The 22,876-nt window shown below is 33.9% G+C and overlaps 1 protein-coding gene across 1 annotated transcript in view; it reads right to left on the reverse strand.

The window, feature by feature from the left end:
- Positions 1–22,876, reverse strand: part of LOC144970528 (ran GTPase-activating protein 1-like) — a 30,823-nt gene that overhangs the window by 723 nt on the left and 7,224 nt on the right. The window contains 15 exon segments of the mRNA XM_078910265.1: positions 822–946; positions 2,591–2,679; positions 3,343–3,400; positions 5,623–5,667; positions 7,109–7,204; positions 12,428–12,456; positions 12,459–12,509; positions 13,188–13,197; positions 13,693–13,747; positions 14,873–14,957; positions 16,207–16,306; positions 18,363–18,476; positions 19,045–19,203; positions 20,461–20,595; positions 21,024–21,203. Of these exon segments, the coding sequence (XP_078766391.1) occupies positions 822–946; positions 2,591–2,679; positions 3,343–3,400; positions 5,623–5,667; positions 7,109–7,204; positions 12,428–12,456; positions 12,459–12,509; positions 13,188–13,197; positions 13,693–13,747; positions 14,873–14,957; positions 16,207–16,306; positions 18,363–18,476; positions 19,045–19,203; positions 20,461–20,595; positions 21,024–21,203 (1,331 nt within the window).

A 22,876-nucleotide genomic window follows, 5' to 3' on the forward strand; every position in this document is an offset into this window, starting at 1 on the left:
GAAAGATGGATAGAAAATGATATATAATGAACAACACTCATAGCCTTAAACTATAAACAATATATTTGTGGAGTTCAACAATTTGTGACCAAAGCCATTGATATTTTTATTTTTTAAATTATTTATGTAAACAAAAGAAAATAAGAACGTCCTATGAATTCATGAAATTAATTTATTACTTATAGGGAATGAGATTAGCGGAAGAGTAGCGTCCCTTGATTGGACGTCACCTTAGAGAGAGAACGTCAAAATGGTTTTGCGCATGCGTCTCTCTCGTCCTCGCTTTCGGTGAAGTGTCTCATGCCGCACAACCAACATGACGTTCTCTCTAATAACTTTTCCGCTCGTGACTTCCAATCAAGGGACACTACTCCTCCGCTAATCTCATTCCCTATAAAGTAAATTCTTACAATTGATAATATATATATATATTTTTTAGCTATTTTGTATCAAATGTGGAGTAATTAAAGGTATGACATAAACAGGAAGAAACTTTTAAATTAATTATATTTATATTACAAAGCTGCCAACCCATAATGCGAGTAAATCAACATTAGACAATTAAACAAACAAACAGGATTTTCATTAAAAACTGAGGATTTTTTTTATCTAAAGCCAAAGTATAACAAAAGAAAAAAAAAAAAACAAAAGTCCAAATCACATTGGCAATGTTTTGAAACATTGGATGTTGGACACAGCCCCCCCCCCCCCCCCCCCCCCCAAAAAAAAAGAAAGAAATCCAGAGAAGAGATGACAAGAAAACAAGAGAGAAAAAAAGGAAAAACAAATAATATTAGCAAAGCAAACGAGCAATGACATACTTGCTGAGAAAGCAGAGGAGAATCTGCCTAGATACAGAGGGAAAGTAGGATTGTCTGGCTGCATGTTCTAAGACCAAAAGTGGACCGGCGATGGAGTTAGGGGCCTTCTGGTTCTTGTCCTCACCCTGGAATATGAAATGGAGGGCTAAGAATTATGGTTTGTGCATGTAAGTGTGTAAAGAAGACTATGTCGCAGTATGAATGCAGTATTATTAGCCTTAAGGGGGATTGCCATGGTATTATTATTATTATTATTATTATTATTATTATTATTATTATTATTATTGTTGTTATTGTAAGTATTACAGTTGTTGTATTTTTGAGGTTATTAATGGTATCAGTTTATTTTTTGGTTCCATTTACCATTTTTTTTCCACTTTCATGTACGTTGTCATTAAATAGTATTAGTATGATTTATTGGCGAAAGCCTAAGATTGAATAAACTTTGAAACTTTGGTATACTACAAAATGCAATATTTATATCTTTGTTGCTTGTTTATATACATAAATATAGTTAATTGCTTAAAATTAGATACTATGAACCTTCCAAAAAAAAAAATTTCATGTTTTTTCATCAGGTGGTGACATGGTTAAAATGCTGACTTGGCGTTTAACAGATTACTTTATTTTGAGTAGATCTCAAAACATATTCTACTTTATGGTCTGATATTTGGCATGATAACTCCTAAGGACATCCACTCACACCGTACAGAAGCCGATTTTGAGTTTCTTTATCATACTTTTACATATTCAGCCTCAAAGTGTCCCATTATAAGGCTTTATCGAGGTCTCTGGATTTAGAGATTACAGAGAAAAATGTCCTAACTCAAAAACTAACACAGCTAATTTAAAAATCTCCTTGTAAGGCAAGGTGATAAATTTACATCTATTGAACAACGTGGCAAAACTACAGCAAATTCTGGCAGTTACCTTTTGAGATCTACTTAAAATAGTGAGAAAAGTTAGTAAAAAATGTCATTTTGAGAAAAGCGAAAAAACATATTTCATTTTATTCATATCTGAACTTACCCTTACCTTAATCAAGGGTAATTTTAGGAGCTTTAGACACCTTTTTGAGTTTTGAAACCTAAGAAAATGAATTCTACAGATACTTTTACACAGGAATCACACAAAAAAAAGATTTTCGTTTTCTTTCTTCTTCTGAATCTCAAAATGTGAGGAGGACAGGACCTGTGGATCCCCTTAACAACACTATCCTCTCATCTTTATTCATAATAATAATAATATGTGGTTTTCATACAGCGCCATACCCTGTATCTCAACAAGCTCAAAGCGCTTAACAGCACCGTGACAATTTTCACTCAAACATGCAATATGAAACAAAGTAATATAATTCTACAGTGTTACATATAAAACAGAAACGTTTTATTTTAAGATGTTTTTAAAAGTAATCTGCATCATTACTGTCTCTGATATATCTTGGGAGGGAGTTCCAGATAAGGGCTGCTGAATATTCAAAAACCAATTTCGCAAGTCATTTTTGGCTTCACAAGAATGCGATTATCAGACTTTGATCTCAGACTTCTGGCTGGGACGTAAAATTTAAGCATGCCATTTATGTATCCAGGACAATCAGAGTACAGTGATTTAATAACAATAGTACAGATCTTATATTCTATATGTTTCTCAACAGGAAGCCAGTGGAGATCTCTTAGCAAACCTGATGCAGATTGATTTCTCTTTCTATAAATAAGTCCCATGTATTGTTTTCTTTCTGTTGACATTATATAATGGAAAAATTGTCTTGCCTTGATGAGTCCCATTAGTACCAGGAGAGCATTAATGACCAGGATGTCAGCATTGGGAACTGTATAGAAAACACTTTCCAGTAAATCATCTGAGAAAAAAAAACCCCAAAATAAATCAACACGCTAAGCTAAAATGACAATGATTACTTGATTACATAAATTAAGTAGAGAAGAGCGGAAAAGCTAGCCATTGCTGTGAATTTTTAACAGAAATTAATTCATAAAAACGGGATCACCCATAGTTGACTAAATGTTGTTTGGCATGGTACACTCTTATTCAGTACTTAACCGGGTTATACAGTTATCAACTGCAAATTCTTCGTTTCTTCTATAACTAGAGTAGTTCTAATACTGTTATTGACGCAGCAATTGTACCTATTTTTCTTAAACTGGTCCATTGGTAAATCAGAATTATTCCCCTTATGTCAACCACACGAGGAAGGAAAATTTGAGGAGGGTCAGCCCTTTCAGGGTTAACAGACAATAATAATCACTTACTACCATCTGGATAGGAAACAGTCTATGACAAAGTACTTTCTGCCAGATCTAATATACCACTCTACCCAATCACATATGGTCAACACAGCTATCTGATCCCCCACCCCCCAAACACACCCCTTCCCCCCAAAAAACCCTAAAAACATAGACTGCATTCATAACTGATAACTCTGCTATTATTACTGAACTATCTGGACCCAAGTAGCCCATACAATTTGCTAATTGGCACCCCCGATCCATAATTTAAAACTAACCTGCACACTGACAAGCCCTATTCTTGGCTTCATCCTCCTTGTTCACAACAATGGCAGCCTGAAAAAGAATGAAAATTATAACTAATAAATAACTAAGCATTTTTAAAGCGCAATATCCACTTAACATGCTCAAAGCGCCTTACATGGGGCACCTAATCATCAGCAACAGTTAACATGTAGGAAGAGATTAGACACATGATACATAATGTCAAAAAAAATTCAAAGAGAGATAACATTTAACTGCCAGGTACTCATTTTACACCTGAGTGCGGTGAGTAAAGATTATCTTTCAAGGACTCAACAATGCGCTTCTCAGAGTGGGACTCGAACCTTTGAAATTTCAGTCTAAAGGCGAGTGTCATACCACAGGGCCACATAGCTGTATGTTATCATTATAATATCACGAGTCTATTCCATCAACCGTATAAGGCAAACGTTGCCTATGTGACTTAGCATGTATATTCATTTAAATGATCTATGACAAACAAAAAAAGTACATAGTATGTACTTTTTGTTTATCATAGATCATTTAAATGAACATGGATGGTAAGACGTTAAAATATATTTTCCTATGGGCTTAATACTGCGTGATGGACACTTGTAGGTCATTTCAGGACCAGTAAAAAGAAAGATGATTGAGGGAAAATTGTAGATCTGAAGTTAACTCTCTCCTAAATAGCCACTTTCAGAATTATCACCATATATTCACACTCAGCCAACTTAATAATGGATTTTTCTTAATCAAACAGAAAATCAACAAGTATATTCTATACATAATATTGTTCAGCAAAATGTGTCCTACATCACAGTGTCAAGTTTTTATAGCCATAATTAACAGATTTTCGTAAAATTTTGTGATGTAAAAGAAATCAGAATGATAAAGCTGTTAATTGCATCGTAACGAATGTGACGATTTACTTATGGTTGGTAAGGGGAGGGTTAAAAGCACCAAGTAAAAATTTATACAAAGGTGACTAGTTCGAATATAAACAGAAAATTACACGACAATCCCAGCTTATTTTGATTTTACCAAAATGATGTCCCATCAAGGCACAGGCAATGGATCCCCAAATGTTTACAGAGAACAATATATCCAAAACTGAAAATTATAATAGTTTGTTTTTTGTTTTTGTTTTTGAGGGTTTTACGGCGCTTGCAACACATTAAGGTCATATCAGCGCCAGTAAAAAGGAAGAAATGGGATAGTAAAAAGTTATAGAATTCAATTAAAGCACCCAAGAAAAGGTAAGACAAAGGGGAATTTGTTCAAATAGGAAACAGATGTAGATTCCAAGAGCACACCATCAAAGTACTTAGAGATCACCTAAAAGTCTCATCCAGACACAAGCACAGGTCCCCACTAAGAGGAATACACTCAAATGTTAACAAATCAAATATAACATATAAATAAAACATAATACAGTACATAACAGAGAGATGATTTACAAGGAAAAAAATATCATCTCCCAAGCAATAACTATACATTTGACTGTTTCCTCTCAGCTAAAGACTCCGACCAAGGTCAGGACAAAACCAATTTTCTAAAATTATAATAGTACATAGAAAACAAAAAAGGTACTATATAGTTGACTGTCTCCCTCTCAGCTATATAGTAGAAGACACAGAAAAAGAGAACTTTTTGCCCAACTTGGGAGGTCAGAACACCCCCAGTTCAAAAATTGAAAAAAAATGTTTTCAAAAAGCATGAGCTTTCACTTAATGTGCTCAAAGCACTTACAAGCGCTGACCAACAGCAACATGTAACATGTAGAAAGAAGACATGACGCCTGTTAGGAGATATTACAATTTTTTTCAGACAGAGACAATGCTGTTTAACAGCCAGGTACTCATTTTACACATGAGTACGGTGAGAGGATGTTGGTAAAGAGCCCTTTCCAATGACTTAACTATACGCCGAGCGAGGTTCAAACTCAAACCCAGGACCTTCCAAAAGCGAGTGTCATACCACAAGACCATATAGGTTATAGCTCATTTGATCCTGGGCAAAGAAATGGTGAATCGATTTTATTGGGTTCTACAATTAGAAAAATGTTAGTCCATAAATTCTCCAGCTGGATGAAGGGTCGGGGTGACTCAGGAACTAATGTAAATCAGTTCATTGAATAAACATTTTATGTACAATATAGTTCACAAAATGGAATGAAAACAAAAGAACAGTAAGAAAGAAAGGCAGTATGAATTATAGTTTAAATGGAACGAACGTTCATTGAAAACTTTATCAGTCAGATGCATGCAAATCGGACAATAGATTATCCTTACCGTGAAAATAGCCTGAGTGACTTGCTCAATATTCTTTTTGTCACCCTGAAATAAATGTAATAGTAATAATCAACAAAATTTTTAATTTTGAAAATATACTGCTAACATTTAAAATGATATTAATGAACCAGTTAATAAAGTTACAATCATAATCATTATTGCCATAATTCTTATCATTATTTAGTATCGTTAGTGTAATCAAAACATTTAAAAAGATAAATCTCAAGACAACTGTTATATAGTAATTAAGTGGACAGTGCGTGTGATTACCTGGTACAATGCAACCCAGTTATAACCCTATTTTATACGAATTGTCTCTGTAAAAACTGCTTTAAAATTGATGTAGTGTGGTTCAATTTGAACATATGTCCATTTCTGGGGAAAATAATCACATTTTGACAACATTTTTTACTAATCAATATTTAATTTAAAATCTGAAAATGCAGCAAAAGATCAGAAGTTGACCAAATTTGACCTCACAAAAAATCTCTATGCATCCATCAAATCTGTACGAGTGAATGGCAGGTGTGTATTAATACAACTACTAAGCATGGTCATTGGGAGAAGGCTAAGGCATGCTTTGTGCTGAAACGTGCATGAGTTCGCAGTAGATATAATCCAAAAATTTCCATGAGTTAAATTTCAAGTAATTTCCTTTGTTTAGTTATGATCGCACAAAACCACGCAATGTTGCTCCATGATTAACCGTCGTTGTAGTATTAGTTTTTGTTTAGTTTAGTTAGTTCTTTTTTCTATTATTCTATTTTTATCATAATAACTAATCTGTTAAAAATGGAATAAAAACACTCCATTTGAAAAACACGAAGTAATTTGTCATAGCAGAGAATGTAGGTGTTGAGGAGGGTTTGTCGTATTTTGGTGAAAATAATTCAGTAATTGAGCTTTGATTGCAATTGCAGGCATAATTGTATGTAACACTTTCCTTGTGTCTTGTGTGCCTGTGATTAGTGTGTGAGTGTGTTTGTATATGAGCATATGCATCTGCGTTTTTCTCTATCCCTCACTCGTCTTCTTTCCATCTCTCTCTCTCACACTCACAGCTATGATGACACATTTGTTCAAAGGGAATGGATAACAATAATAAACAATCAGAATAAGAAATGGTCTTTTATCAAAGTGTGCCTGAAGCCGGAGTTATCGTGCTTTTAGGTGTATAGTTTATTTATACAGCAAAAATTCTCTAAGAGACAATGAGTATGCTTGAATCCGAAATGTGCCGAATGACAGCTTGCTTAAAGGCGGCATGGTCTGTACACTGTGACACTCTAATAAATTTCCTCCATTTATTTTTTATCTGTAAGATATTTAATCAGTAAACTTTTAAGCCGTCTGTTCTTTTGTTATAATGACGTCAATTGATTCCTCTGGACAGGTTTAACATTATTCAAATGCAGAAAAACTTTAATGAATAGAATATGAGTATGAGCAATGAATAAACTAAAAAACAAAAACAAAGAAAAATCACCCCAAATTCTTTCAAGAGAGCTTCACCGCAGTGTGGACCCATCTGTACCAATTTAGTGGGGGAGGGGAAAGTGAGGAAATCTTTGGCACTGACAATCTGTGGATGGGAAATAAATGAAATCAACAAGGTTGTCATTGAGTTGAAGGACAGAAATGACGAGAGGTATTGTCGATTTGGCTTGATTTCAATAGAATCAGCCAGAGACAGAAATCTGTGGAGAGATATAATTCAAGAAGCCTCCAAAGCCTGGGACAGGAATGGAACTTGAAGAAGAAGAAGATCAGAAATACAAATTTACAAGTTCTTTCAAATTGAGCCAGACGGGTATGAAAAAAAACAACAAACAAACAAATAACAACTTGATGCTTAGCACTTTAATGAAAATTTGATAAAACTTGATTTTAAAAAAGGCATTTCTGTTGTTCTTAGCAATTTTACAAGTAATAACAACATTCAAATCGAGAATAGAACTAGTTCCAGGAGTGACCCGCTTGTGCTGATCAGAACATCCTATTACTAACAATGCTGTTTTTAATTTCAACATAATAGTTTTTGGATTTTCAGCCATATTTATTTTACTGCAATTTCTTTTCCTGTCTTTTTTTTTTTTTCATAGTCTTGTAAACTTTCCCATGTTTTTATATTTTGAACATATTTCCATAGTTTCATACTAGTTGGCAAGCCATGTGACATCACATTATTTTCAAGGGTTTTATAGCAATTATGACATATTTAGGTTATTTCAGGGCCAGTAAAAAGGCAGATAATGGGGTAGTAAAAACAATTAACATTTTTTTTAAACATATGAATAAATAAGACTATGGGGAATGGTTCAAAAAGGGAACACTATCAGTGCACATAGTTCGATATCACCTACACGTTTCATCCAGACACAGAGGATCCCACTCAAAGAGAAATACACTAAAATGCTTACAAAAGATGATATTCAAAACAGAAACAAAAAATTACATCACATGACAGAGAGATGATTTACAAGGAAAAAAACATCATCTCCAAAAACTAATACACTTTGACTTGTTTCCCTCTCAGCCAAGGACTCTGGCCAGGGTCATGACAAACAAAGTAATCTCATTCCAAGACAAAGATAGATAAAGGGCGAAAGAAGACACAGCAAGTGAATTCCAGCCCACCATGGGAGGTCAAAAGACCCCAGCCAGAGGTAACAACGTTGATTTGCCATCTGTTTGACAGATTCCAATAGCCACAACCAAATATGGGTACCTGGACTGCAAACAGCCTGGGTATGAACTTCACATTTGGATGTTGTATTGTTTGTTTTTAGGAGCTTTACAGCGTTTGCAACACTTTATACTAGCACTCCAACGACCAGTAAAAAGGAAGACGATAGTCATAGAGGAAAAGGTGTAGATATGAAGTTAAAAGTGCCAAAGAAAAAGTAAGACAAAATGGACAGAAGATTCCACAAGCAACCCATCCATGTGCCTGTTTTGACATTACCTAAAAGTCCCATCCTGACACATGCAAATAATCCCTCTACAAAGGATACACTAAAATGTTTATGAAGTATGGTATAATGAAATCTAAAAACTAAGTCAGTACATAATGAAGGGATGATTTACATGGAAAAAAACTATCTCTCAATTTGTGCACCAGTGAGTGTCTCAGCAGTATAGTCTCATAGTGAAACAACATCAAAGATGTTAAGCTTCGTCACTGATTAGATGGACGACAATGATCTTAAACCCCTGGCCCTTGAGTAAGAAGGTACTTTAGACATTAACCCACTCGACTTATACATCTGACAGGTGATTTGTACAAAAATTAGATTCTTCAAAAAATTAACTAAACTTTCGGAGAAAGGCGCTATAGAAATATGCTTATTATTTTATTATGGCATACTAGTTCAGATAGGAAATGTGCTTAAAAATATTCAAACCTATTTCTTCTTCTTCCTGAAACTGTCTAAAACTGGTCTTGATAATCTTAAATAGTTGGCATTAATATTATTTGGTAGACTTCCACAGTCGAATAGACGATAGGAAAAAAAATGACTGCTGGTGGAGTTGCAACCGAGACTCTCATTGAATGATCCCTTATTGAAGGAGTTGATGGTATTGGGGTCAGATAACTATTTAAAACATTTACAAGATACTATTTAAAACATCTACAAGAATATAGATAGCTTTGTTTAGCATTCTTACTTTCGCCTTTTTTCCTTGAACTTCTAATGTTGGCCACTCTTTGGAATCATTTCCTAACCATCATGCAAATGTAATATTATCAGGGTTGCCAATTCAAGAGGCAAAAATTAAATGAACCTTTACACAAACACATAGACTTACCCTATTCTGAGTGCTGAACTCCAGTAAAAAGACATTATGTACTTACTTTTTTCTGTTAAGCAGATGATTAGAAAATAGACTGAGGGATTGCAATATACTGAATTCCATAAACATACGGAAAATTGGCAACCTTGTAATATATATTTACTTTTCTTATCTATGTTTACCTGAAGAAGGCTAGAGGCTGACATGTCATTAACTTTGTGTTGTATCTTTTATACGAGTGATATTTACTGACATTATTTTACTTTCAAGGCATGTTGTTTTGTAGTTTACTAAGTCATAAGGAAAAGTGACTTTCAATACATGTTAAAGTCACATCAAGGTAGAAAATTAAATAACACCGTCTTCAATCTATTGTACATTTTGTATCAACACTGAAAGCGCTGAACTTTTTAAAAACACTCAATGTATTGTTCTATTGGGGAAAAGATAAGTATTTTACTCTTTAACTCACTAAATAAATCACATGAAAATGAGCAGATTTGAAAGCCATTTCTTCACATTAGCATGCAGTTCTTCCCTGTACTGTTCATGGATATTCTGTATTAAAGGACCCCAAATGCCAAAAGCATACTCCAAAATTGGTCTTGCAAGAGCTTATCTGAGTATAAAACTATTAGCAAGAGCTAATATTATGAATATAAAATTATATCTATATGAATGTGACAAATAAAGGAGCAGGCATCAATGTAAGATAAAGATGAGTAATCAGAAGGTCTGAGGTTCGATCCTCAGTCGAGGTCGACTGATGTTTTGGAATGTTTTTTTTCTTGTATTTTTCTTTCTTGCGTTTGTCTGGCACCTTTCATACACACTTGCTCAGTTCTTTATCTAGCTAGAAAAGCTGTCCAAAGTACTTTCTAAAGGAAAACTGTCAAAAGCGCAAGAAAGCTTGTAAAATCATAGGCAGAGACAAATACATATATGATAACAATCCAAATTTAAAAAAAAAAATAAATAATGCTTTTTCACATCAAAACTGCATTTATTCATGTTTAAAAATTATAAAATTCATTTCAAATTTTTACTTTGGAATGTTTTTTTTTAAAAATATTCCAATTACAATCTGATTATATATTTGTAAACAACAAACAAATAATCAATAGGTTTTTCCTCGATTGAAAAGAAATCCTTTTCAAAACCAAATAACTCATAAGATCAGTGTTTAAAATGCAGTCAATGGTCCAGAGTATTTTACAGGAATGCATCTCTGAGACACTAAAGACAATTTTGTTTAAAACATCTAAAATTATAGAATTTTTTATTTAAAATGTTTATCATCCCTTTTAAAATGAAAGAGTTTTGAGGCTTTACAATTTGCAGAAGAGCTACTTAAATCAACTATCATTCATTTTATTATTATCATAACCATTTTTTATTTTTAAGAAAGCTGTGGTCATAGGAGATATGATTCATTAAAGTACTACGTAAGACTATGATAAACTAAACAGAATGAGGGATTTTTTGCTTCAAGAAAATGTGATAAATTCAATCATTAAAGAATAGATTTTTTAAATTTTGCAGTTTACAAATTTACGTGATAAAATTGCATTTATCAATGACGGTATAAAACAAGACTTTAAAACATTTATAAAAATATACTGTGAAAGAGATTTGGGCTTAATTCAAAAGATAGTGTTAACATACTTTTTTTCAAATAACCACATTAAAATCAAATAAAATGTAACATGAAGGAGCACAAACTATTTTGAAAAACAAAAGCTGAGTTGAACAGATCTAATCTCAAAGGTAGACTATTTTATATCCATAGTGGCCAACTTTTCAAAGAGCTAAAACAGGACATCCTAACGCACAATACAGTCATGACCCAAAAAACAGCAGTATGTCGTCGCCAGTAAAATAGGAAGAAAATGGGATAGTAAAAAGTACTAGAATTACAATTAAAGCACCGAAGAGAAAGTAAGACAAAGGGGAACTGAGAACATTTTTTTTCAAACAGAGACAACGCCGTTAACGGTCAGGTACTCATTTTACACCTGAATACGGTGAGAGAATGTGAGTGAAGAGCCTTTTTCAAGGACTCAACTTTGTGCAGAGCAAGGCTCAAACCAGGACCTTCCGATCCGAAGCGAAAGATACATAGCAGCATGAAGATTTTCTTCACCATAACTGCATTACATATGAACAGTCTAATTTTATCTATTAATATTTTTTTTTCTCCAGATTGCAAACAGGGCAGTCCCAATTATACAAGGACAGTTGGCCTCTTGCCTACGAGTTGTGTACAAGATTTAAAAAATTATTTTATAAGATTGCTGAAATAAATGTTTTTTTCTTTTTTTTTTGTGCACACAAGATAAAGTTGGATAAAAAAATGTTTAAAAACTGCTTCGTATGAAATGAGAAATAAATTATACTCGTATTTTAGGTACATGTTTTTTTTTTAAATGTAAATTTAAAAGTTGCTTGTCATCAAGAGAGATTGAGCTTGTCCATTTCATCTGCTAAGTCATCAGAGTTTTGCATCTGAAAAAATATTAATATTTCTTCAGATAATTTTTATTTCAGTAAAAAAAAAAGGATTTGCTTCCATTCATAATGACTGCAGCACTCTCTCCCACCACTTTACTGCCAAAAATCGAAATAGCATGATTGAATGATTTAATGTTATAACCACTTCTTGTGAGCTGCAACTAGCAAATGAACTGATGAGATGAAATGAACAACTCTATGTATATTGATGAAATCAATATAATCTACTTTCTGTTTCAGTGAAATAATGGGGGGGAAGGATGACAGAGAACATACAGGTCAGAAGTAAAGGACAGAAAAGGAAAAAAAAAAAAATAAGACATTCAGTCCGAAATATTGAGGGTTTATTTTGACTCATTTCTCTTCTTCAAAGCAACCTGATAAAAAATTAAACATTTCTTTAAAATGAACATTTTTAAAAAAATGATAACAACAAAAATAAACTAACAGAAACAATGATAACCAACAAATATGACTTAATAACAACAATGTCACCTACCTGTTTTTGAGGAGTCAAAGAAGAGCCTTAACTTGTAAATGGGGGTCAGGATTTTCTTCACCATCAACCTCGTCTTCGGGTCCTAAAATCACAAATAAGGGTATTGAATCATTCCTTTTTTTTCTTTTAATTTTTTTTTTTTTTATTTCTTGCTTTTCTATTATTTTTTAGGATGCTTTTCTTCACAAATCTTAACAGTTGGTCACAAAAACAAAGCAAATGCACATGCTTTTTCTGTTTTAAAGTTTAAATATGTTACTTACAAATAAAAAAGATAATAAATCAGTACCAGAGCATTCATAAGTTTTATATTCTCTCTTGTATTCTTTCAAAAGGTTAAATGAAAAAAATTAAAAACCCCTTAAACAGAGAGTTAGGAGATGACAGGGCCAATTTCACTACAAAAAAAAAAACACAACAACAAACAACACAACATCTGTCAAGATATCCTATTAGTAACTGTGATTGACTCAATCTTTTCCAGAGTATGCAATTTCAGAGCTGGCTACTTGAAATTTCAAAGATTCATAGTTTCCAAGGGGAAAAAAAATAAAACCCACTTTAAATAGCTTTAGAAAGAAAAAAAAAATAATTTGCCCTCAGCATGATCCAAAAATGCCTGAATATATGTTGTCAGGAATGAAACTTTCCATTTCAATAATATTTTTGAGCCAAAGAGGCGAATGCAGTTCTGTAGCTGGAGCCAAAAATTTGTATTTCTACAACTTTTTATTAGTACTAGGCAGTCTGATGTAGTTACTAATCTCTTGCTGTAATAGATGAAACAACAGTCATATCCTGACAAAAGTCGTGCATTGAGTCAACTTTAAATAAACTTGAGCAATAATGTAGCTAATCGCCACTGAATGTGCTCAAAACGCTTTACAAAGGGTCTCTGACCAACAGCAACATTGAACATGTAGGACGAGACATGAAGCCCGTAAGACAAAGCTACGATTTTTTTTTTCGAAGACAAAGCTATTAATGACCAGGGTATCATTTTATACCTGAGTACAGTGAGAGAATGTGAATAAAGAGCCTTTCCCAAGGACTCAACTGTGCCCCGCTCAGAGCGGGACTCAGAGCTTAGACCTTTCAAACAGAAGGCGAGTGTCCTACTACTGGACCACAAAGTTGCACACTCTTAAAGTCGGCCATGACAGGTGTAGTATTAAACAATACTTGGCCGCAGGACCTTACTGGTGTGTAATGTGCAGAGTTCCAACTCAACCCAAATCAAAAGTTCTCTTAACATTTACACAAACCTCATCTTCGTCCTCATCAGAGCCGGCATCTTCTTCATCTGTCCCTTCATCGCCACTGGAAGATTAAAATGTTAAAATGGATGGGTGATTAAAAGATTAAAACACGAGATGAAACATTAAAAGTAAATTCCAACAAATTACAAACTACTCCTTGTTTGCTCATTGACATCCCGAGTGAAAATGTCCCCTTCATCATAAATTTACTCAACCATCCAAAAAGCGCCAAGAGGGATTGTTACAGATTTGCCAATCAACCTCAACCATTTGAAAAGATTTATCACATTTTTCCCAATATATGTTACAGTGAATGACATTATCAGTCTGATGGTGAAAAAGGTTTGAACTGAGATATTGTCAAGTTTAGTTAGAAGGTCAATTTTTATCAAAAACGAGTTCTTGTCATAAATGATTAAATCAACCCTTATTATATACCATAGGGAAATATCAAAGCTTAATTTCACTTCTAAATACTTTTTACAGCTAGTAAAGTTAAAAAAGTATGACATTTGAGAAAAATTGCTGGATACCTTTCCCATACATCTGACCATAACTTCATGAAAAATCACCCGATTTACTTCAAATAAAGATTAAAATGCTCTGAGGAATATATTCTTTCAGAAAATGAAAAAAATGCAAATATCCAAAATTTTCACCTTCCGATTGATTATATCATGCACTGACACATGTTATGCTCATTTTCTCATATATCTTCCCAAAAAATTATATTTTCAACACGCCCAACAATCCAAAATTTCAATGTTAACCTTTATTGATTTATGGAGTCTTTATCAAGATAGTAGAGAGGAGGAAAATCCTGTAATTCCAATGACAGTCATCTGTCTGGTTACTCAGGTTCTCATCTAGTGGAAATGACATTTAATGACTTCAACAATTGCACTTTTATCATTTTCCTCCCTTTTTATAACAAACTCTTGACTTTTTGTATTTATCATATTTTAGTCAACATTTCCATATTATCATATTTTGAACCTCAAACCGTATCAAAATATGAGCAATCATACTGGTTGGCAAGCCTGCTGTGGTGTAAATTTTTTTTCAGAAAATGACCGTAAATCTATACTTGGAAGTTTCAAGGAATTATATGTGTCAGTGCTTGTTTAGAGGATATTGTTCTATAAAAATGCTCAAGATTTTTTCCTAGCCCATTTACTTTTCCTACCTTAATGAAGCTAGAGCATCTTGTAATCCTACAGCGGCCAATGTTTCTCTGATAACTTCACATCCCTGGTCTCCCAGATTGTTGGCTGAAATTAATAAGAAGTTGATGCTACGTTGTAGGGCAGGACAGATAAAACAATGGGGTAGTTTTGTGAAAATCATATCCATTTAAACAGCTGAGAATTGAACAAAATACTCATCTTATTAGAAGGAAAACGATGGTAAGGGGTGAATAATATGATGAAATAAAAACAACAAAAAAGTCACCCTTTCTACATTTTGCCAGGCGGTACATTTAAACTTAATTTATAATTTCTCTTGTATAAAGTATTCGTTTTGAAAGGGTTTTACAGTGCTTGCGACACATTCAGCAGGTCATATCAGCACCCGTAAAAAGTAAGACAAAGGGGAATTGATTCAAATAGGAAACAGATATGTAGATTCCAAGATCACACTATCAAAGTACTTAGTTTGAGATCACCTAAATATCTCATCCTGATGTTAAGCACAGGTCCATAATAATAAGAGGAACACACTCAAATGTTTACAAATCATATATAACATGTAAAAACAAAAGATAATACAGGGCATAACAGGGAGATGATTTGCAAAGAAAAAAAAAATCATCTCCCAAAACTAACTATACATTTGGCTGTTTCCCTCTCAGCCAGGGTCAGGACAAAACCAAATAATCTCATTTCAAGACAAAGACAGAAAGCAAGTTGAAAAACAGATAGGTATAGGGGGATAGAAGACACAGGAAGGACCTCCCTGCCCACTATGGGAGGTCAGGAAGCCCAACCTTCAAGCTTATCTGTTGATGAAACACCACACAGAGGATTAAGTAGGTAAGTAAAGGACCAACCTACCATGTTTGACATAAATCTTATAAAATCATACAAAACGAATTCATGCATATAACATTAATATTTTCGACAAATGAACCCTCGTCATCCCCCCCCCCTCCCTCCCTCTCCCTCCCTCTCTCTCTCTCTCTCTCTCTCTCTCTCTCTCTCTCTCTCTCTCTCTCTCTCTCTCTCTCTCTCTCTCTCTCTCTCTCTTACTGGGCTAGTCTTGACCAAATTACTCATTTTTCACATCTTTTTCTTTTTTTTCTCTTTAGGTGAGAAGAAGGATACTGTACCAACAAGGCCGAAGGTTCAAATCCTACTCGCCACCAACATTTCTTTTTCTGGTCATTCTCTACAACATCATTAAGGTTTTATCATCTATATATCTATATATATCATTTTACTTGCACAATGAACCAATAAAGTTAAGCTGGAAACATTTCCAGGTGTCTTAATTCAATTTTCTGACCGTTGATCAACTTACCATCAAGATCTAATTTGACAAGGTTATCTTTTCCTTCCAAACACTCAGCAATACTCAGTGCACCATCCTTAGAAATTTCGTTTCCAGAGAGAATGAGCTCCTGAAGGAATAAAGGTAAAGTTTTTATGAAATAAAGCCATTCTCAGTGGTCATTACCCCATACTAGGATGTTAACATAGTATTTGGAATCATACTATCAATTAATGTGGGGGCTATGTGGTCATGTGGTATGACACTCGCTTTCAGACCGGAAGGTCTTGGGTTCGAGCCTCACTCGGCGCATAGTTGAGTCCTTGGAAAAGGCTCTTTACTCAATTCTCTCACCGTCCTCAAGTGTAAAATGAGTACCTGGCTGTAACAGCGCTGATTCTATCGTCGACTAACACGGGTCATGTCTCGTCCTACATGTTAAGTGTTGCTGTTGGTTAGGGACCCCTTGTAAAGCGCTTTGAGCATGTTTAGTGGATATTGCCCTATATAAAAGCGCAACTTTTTTTCTTTTCTTTTTTTTTAATGCTGGGTGGAGGGACATAAGATTTGGTTCATAGATATTAAATTTTAAATAATAACAATAACTGTGGCAAGTATGAATTTCCAGCACAGTTTCTAATGGGACTCTTTACAGAACTTGTGGCTTGATTTGTATTTTGTGTACTGTGTAACTATCAGGGCTAAAATCATTTAAACTTTACCAATCGATCATGTGTTTCAAAACTTAAAACGCTGTCTATGGTCACTCCAATATCAAACCCTGTGTAAAATAACGATCTAACTTTTTCATTGAGTTTCATCTTAAAGTTGTTCGAAAATAGAAAAATTTTGTATGGATGCCAATGAAATGGCAGGTGTGTAGTGTAAATAAACACAGATTAACTTTAAAGTGAGAAATAGTTTAGTCTGGACAACATTGTGTAAAAAAGAGCCTTTGCCAGCAGCTGGATAAAAAAAATGTCAGGATACTAGACTGCTAGAATTGTTTTTGTTTTTAAGGGTTTTACAGCACTTGCAATACATTAAGATCATATCAGCATCAGTAAAAAGGAAGAAAAGTGGATAGTAAAAATATTCTATCTAGAATGACAACTAAAGCACCCAAGAAAAGGTAAGACAAAGGGGAATTGGTTCAAATAGGAAACAGATGTAGATTCCAAGAGTACACTATCCAGACGCAAGCACAGGTCCCCACTAAGAAGAATAAACTCAAATGTTAACAAATCATATCCAATATGTAAACATAACATAATGCAGTGCCTAATGGAGAGATGATTTACAAGACAAAAAATATCATCTCCAAAAACTATACATTTGACTGTTTTCCTCCCAGCTAGGGTATCTGGCCAGGGCCAGGACAAAACCAAGTAATCTCATCCCAAGACAAAAACAGAAAGCATGTTGGAAAACAGATATAGGGGGATAGAAAACAGTAAGCGCCTCCCTGCCCTCTATGGGAGGTCAGGAACCCCACCCAGAAGGCTGCTAGAATCTGTGGACTGTAAAAAGTAATAAACAAAAATGAATATAACAGCTTAAAAAAGAACAAAATACCAAACAAGGAACGTTTTGGGCTCAAAACACTTCTTCAGCCGACAACAAAAAACAATACAGTCATAAATACATCACTAAATTCCAGATAGACAATAAAATCTCCAATGAATTCTTTATCTTTAAATCTGGTTAATTTTCTTAGCAATGTTTTCATCTATTGTGATATTATGGGCCAGACCATTACATAAATAGAACATATATCTTCTCAGCTGTGATTTGATCACAACTCATTTTATGGTGACATGTCGTCATAGTCATACACACGATTGGTTTACCAGTGCGGCTATGTGGTCTTGTCGCTTTCGGATCGGAAGGTCCCGAGTTCGAGCCTTGCTCGGCACATAGTTGAGTAATTGGAAAAGGCTCTTTACTCAGATTCTCACACCATACTCAGGAATAAAACGAGTGCCTGGCTGTTAACAGAGTTGTCCTATCGGAAAAATTTGTTAATATAGCCTAACAGGCATCATGTCTCATTCTATATGTTACGTGCTGCTATTGGTCAAATGCAAAAATACATTTAGTCGAGGGGTTTAGCTATCCAAATGAATTAATTATTATGATTAGATGTGCACAACTATGATGAAAAACCTGCTCAATCAATATCATACCTTTAGTTGCTTGTGACTGTCCTCCAAAGCTCTGGCAATAGCTTTGGCCCCATTTGTTCTTATCAAGCAATCTCCAAAATTGATGACTTCTAATGCCTTGAGTTTAGGAAGCGCCTGGTCAAAACAAGATAAATCTATTAAGTATTTCATAGTGTCAAAATCCTATAATATTTTATGAGTACTTTATGTTAAAACCATAACACAAAAAGGAATCACGAAACAATAATATAATTATAATGCTCTGTATTATTACAAATGTCACATGCATTGTTTGTGTATTGATATTAAAAATAGTTACATTTTGTATATCAGGATAATAATAATAACAATAATAAAACAAAAATAAAAATAAGAACAATAATAAAACAAAAATAATATTTACAACAATAATTATTATAATAATAATTGTATATAATAATAATAATAATAATAATAATAATAATAATAATAATAATAATAATAATAATAATAATAATAATAATAATAATAATAATAATAACAACAACTTTTCAGATTATAAGAACTAAACACATATTATTATTATTATTATTATTATTATTATTATTATTATAATATTTTAAGAACATTATATTTATATGACCAAAATGATGAGTCCCAAGAAATTTGATGCAGACACAATTCATAACTCATTATAATCCATTTTTCAAACTGCCTTACTTACCTTGGCAATTGCCTCAGCCCCAATCGCAGTGAAAGTGTTATCGTTGAGATTTAGGTGAGTGAGGTTGGGATTTGAAGCAACGGCATCAGCCAAAGCAGCAATGCCGGGGTGGTTGATTCCATTCTGAGTCATGGCCAAGAATTCTAACGAGCCCATTGCCTGTCAGTTGAGGGATACAAAAGTTAAGGAACCGAAGATTAATTTTTTTAAAGGGTTTTACGGCACTTGCAACACCTTTAGGCCATATCAACACCAGTAAAAAGGAAAAATATGGGATAGTAAAAAGTTCTAGAATTACAATGCAAGTACACCCAAGAAAAGGTAAAATAAAGGGGATTGGTTCAAATAGGAAACAGATATAGATTCAAGAGCACACTATCAATGTGCTTAGTTTGAGATCACCTAAATGTCTAACCCAGACACAAACACAAGATCACACTAAGAGGAATACACTCAAATGTTTACATTACACATTCAAAATAACAAATATAACAATATATAACAGTGAGAGAGATGATTTACAAGGGAAAAAAATATCATCTCCCAAAACCCTAACTATGCATTTGACTGTTTCCCTCCCAGCCAAGCACTTCAGCCAGGACAAACCAAGTAATCTCATCCAAGACAAAGACAGAGAGCAAAATGGAAAACAGACATAAGGGGATAGAAGACACATTAAGTGCCACCCAGCCCACTATGGGAGGCCAGGAACTCCACCCAGGAAGATTAAGATTATGCCAGAAACTAAATAGAGAAGTGACATTATAAAAATTATTAATAAACAGTGGGACAAGTTTAGAAAAAATATATGCATATGACAAAAATTAGGAGGACCAAAATAAATATAAACCATTCAGACCATAAGAACAAGTATACAAAATAAAGCAAAAAGTGAAGATAGATTGATGCTATTAAAACAAAAAAGTCTTTATTGCTTTTCTGAAGGTTCGCTTCCAACAACATATGACAGTATTTTCAAATATATTTTTATATATTATGATGTCAAAACTGCAAAATACGTTGAGACTTGTCTCTTTTCTTAACTGACATGCATCTGTCTAAATGTGAGTTAAAATTTTTTGGACAAAATACTAATTTCTCATGAAAAAAAAAAAAAAACAAAAGAAAAAACTAAAAGATATAATTACTCAAACTTGTAGATGGCAACTGGCTAATTTGTTTGAAAATATTTCAGGGAACATACGGCATCTATGTTCCATGTCAGCATGCTTGCATAAAGTACAAAATGATAATAATTTTAAAAAAGGGTAAGAAAAACTGTAGCGATATTGTTGGAAATCAGACCAATTTTTCTTTTGTCTGACATTTTTCAAGTCTGATAACTAGATTTCAAAAATAGACTATGACTGCAATATTAAGCTAGTGTAAGTAAATACAGTAAGGACTCCATCCTACCTTAAATGCAGCTGCTAGAGCTTTGGCTCCATCATTTTCAAGTCTGTTCCTCCCTGATATAAAAACACGCAAGGCCAATGGTTTACCTTTGGACGAACTCCTTTTGTGACATTCTAGCAGACAATCCGCCAACATCTGTGTTTAGAAAAGCATCGACGATTAAGTATTAATACTGCACCTCTTTAAATCATGCAAACAATGGTCACATTACATATATATATATTATATTTCCATGCGTTTTGTTAATGATTATCTGTTTTAAATTTGTAATTTCCAAAAATCCTTGTCAGGATCATAGAGAACTATTTGTCACCTGCTTATCCCTTATTATAACGATAATAAAATGAAATAAGAATAAAAATACAAATAAACAAAAAATTGAAGGAAAAAAAAAGAAGATGAAAAAAAAAATGTAAATCAAATATATTTTCATTGAGTTTGCGGTCTAAGAAAACCACCTCACACTATAAATACCAAACAGAGTCTTTCAAAACCTGCAAGATTTAGATGGTGTATAATAACACTGTAGAAAACAACAACAAAGCATCAAGAAATATTCTAACCGTTCCCCCTCCAATTCCAAGACCATTATTGTTCAGTTTGAGTTCTGAGAGCGTGTAGCAGCTTTCACTCTTCAACAGATCCACCAGACCAACCACACCGTTTGGACCAAAAGCATTGTCACTCAAGTCAATCTCCACTAGGTGGCACTGTGTCTCCATTATAGCAGCTCCAAGATGTTTCTGATTTGTTGGAGAGATAAAATGGTGATATTAAGCTCCTAGAAGCTATGAATTGTAAAAAGTAGTGGACAAAAATTAATATAACAGCTTCGAAAAAGAACAATATACAAATCAATAAATGACAATATATTTTGCATGTTAACAGCCCTAGAACCTTTGAAACTTGGTCTGGTGTGAATGTCAAATGTTTAAAATGATTTATATTTTGGCTCTTAATCTTAAACAAAACAATTTGCAGTTGCTAGTTGTATCAAAATTCAATATGCAAATCATAATTATACTTATAATTGGATTTTATGTCTGTTTAAAGTCTATCCATATTCAATCCTTCACCCTCCTGTCGATAAAATACTTTGACTATGCAAGCATAGCTTCAATTCTTATATTTATAACTGCAGAAACCATAACTAAGTATGGCTAAACACTGTATTATCTAAACTTTAGAAATTCCCACAACTTAACCTGATACTTACGTTTATCACTGCGTGCAACTGTGACAGAAAAACTTAAGTCTATACACCTGATTACAAATTACCAAATAACAAATTGATTTGTTGACAAAGGTCAAGTCTATTTTACCTATGGTTTATTATATACCAACAAACCATAATCAGAAAAAGTTGTAGAAAAATATTTTTTTTTTAAATCTTGAGCTTTTATATAGCGCAGTATCCACTAAATATGCTCAAAGCGCTTTGGGTCCCTGACTAGCAGCAACAAGTAACACGAAAAACGAGATATGACGCCTGTTAGGCGATATTACAATTTTTTTCTGACAAAGACAATGCAGGTACTCATTTTACACCTGAGTATGGTGAGAGAATGTGAGTAAAGAGCCTTCTCAAAGGACTCAACTATGTGCTGAGCAAAAGCGAGTGTCATACCACAAGATCACATAGCTGCCAAGAAGTAACTTACTTACTTACTTAATCCTCTTCGGGCCTTGAGGCACATAGGGCATCCACCAGACATCTCCATTTTTTGCGATCGGCTGCTTTTGCGGTGGCTGTATTCCAGGACAGGCCTGCTTCCTTTAATTCTTTCTCCATCGTCCTTCGCCAGGTTTCTTTGGGTCTTCCCCGCTTTCTCTTCCCATCTGCTGTCCAGTACAAGGCTGTCTTGGGAAGTGACCCTTTTTCCATTCTGGCCACATGACCCAGCCAACACCATCTTCTTCTTTTTATTTGGCTATCAATGCTAGTGCAGTCAGCTTTCTTTAATAGATCACTGTTCTTATTTTTGTAGGCCAAAATAAATTAAAAATTCTTTTTAAACACTTGTTCTGAAAGGCTTCTAGTTTCTGTATTAAGGAGGATGTCATTTTCCAGCTTTCACTTCCATAAAGCAGTACACTTAAAACATTGCTCTTGTATATTTTCAGCTTTGTCTTTCTCATTATTTGCTTTGATTTCCAAAAGTTTTTCAGCATGCCGAAAGCCTGGTTTGCCTTTTGAATTCTGTGCTTGATATCGTGTTCTGCATTTCCGTCGTCTGTTATTTTGGATCCGAGGTAGGAGAACTCTGTTACCTCTTCAATTATATGTTCATCTATCCTAATTTCACTGTCATGTTTTGGATTCACCCTAATGTACACAGTCTTATCGAAATTTATTTTCAGTCCAATTTTCGAGGCGTTCTTGTGTAGTACGTTTAGTTTCTCTGAGGCGTCTCTG

Source organism: Berghia stephanieae, chromosome 4 (genome assembly GCF_034508935.2).
Source record: "Berghia stephanieae isolate SIO BIC M18660-M18661 chromosome 4, UCSD_Bste_1.3, whole genome shotgun sequence".
Classification (NCBI taxonomy): domain Eukaryota; kingdom Metazoa; phylum Mollusca; class Gastropoda; order Nudibranchia; family Aeolidiidae; genus Berghia; species Berghia stephanieae.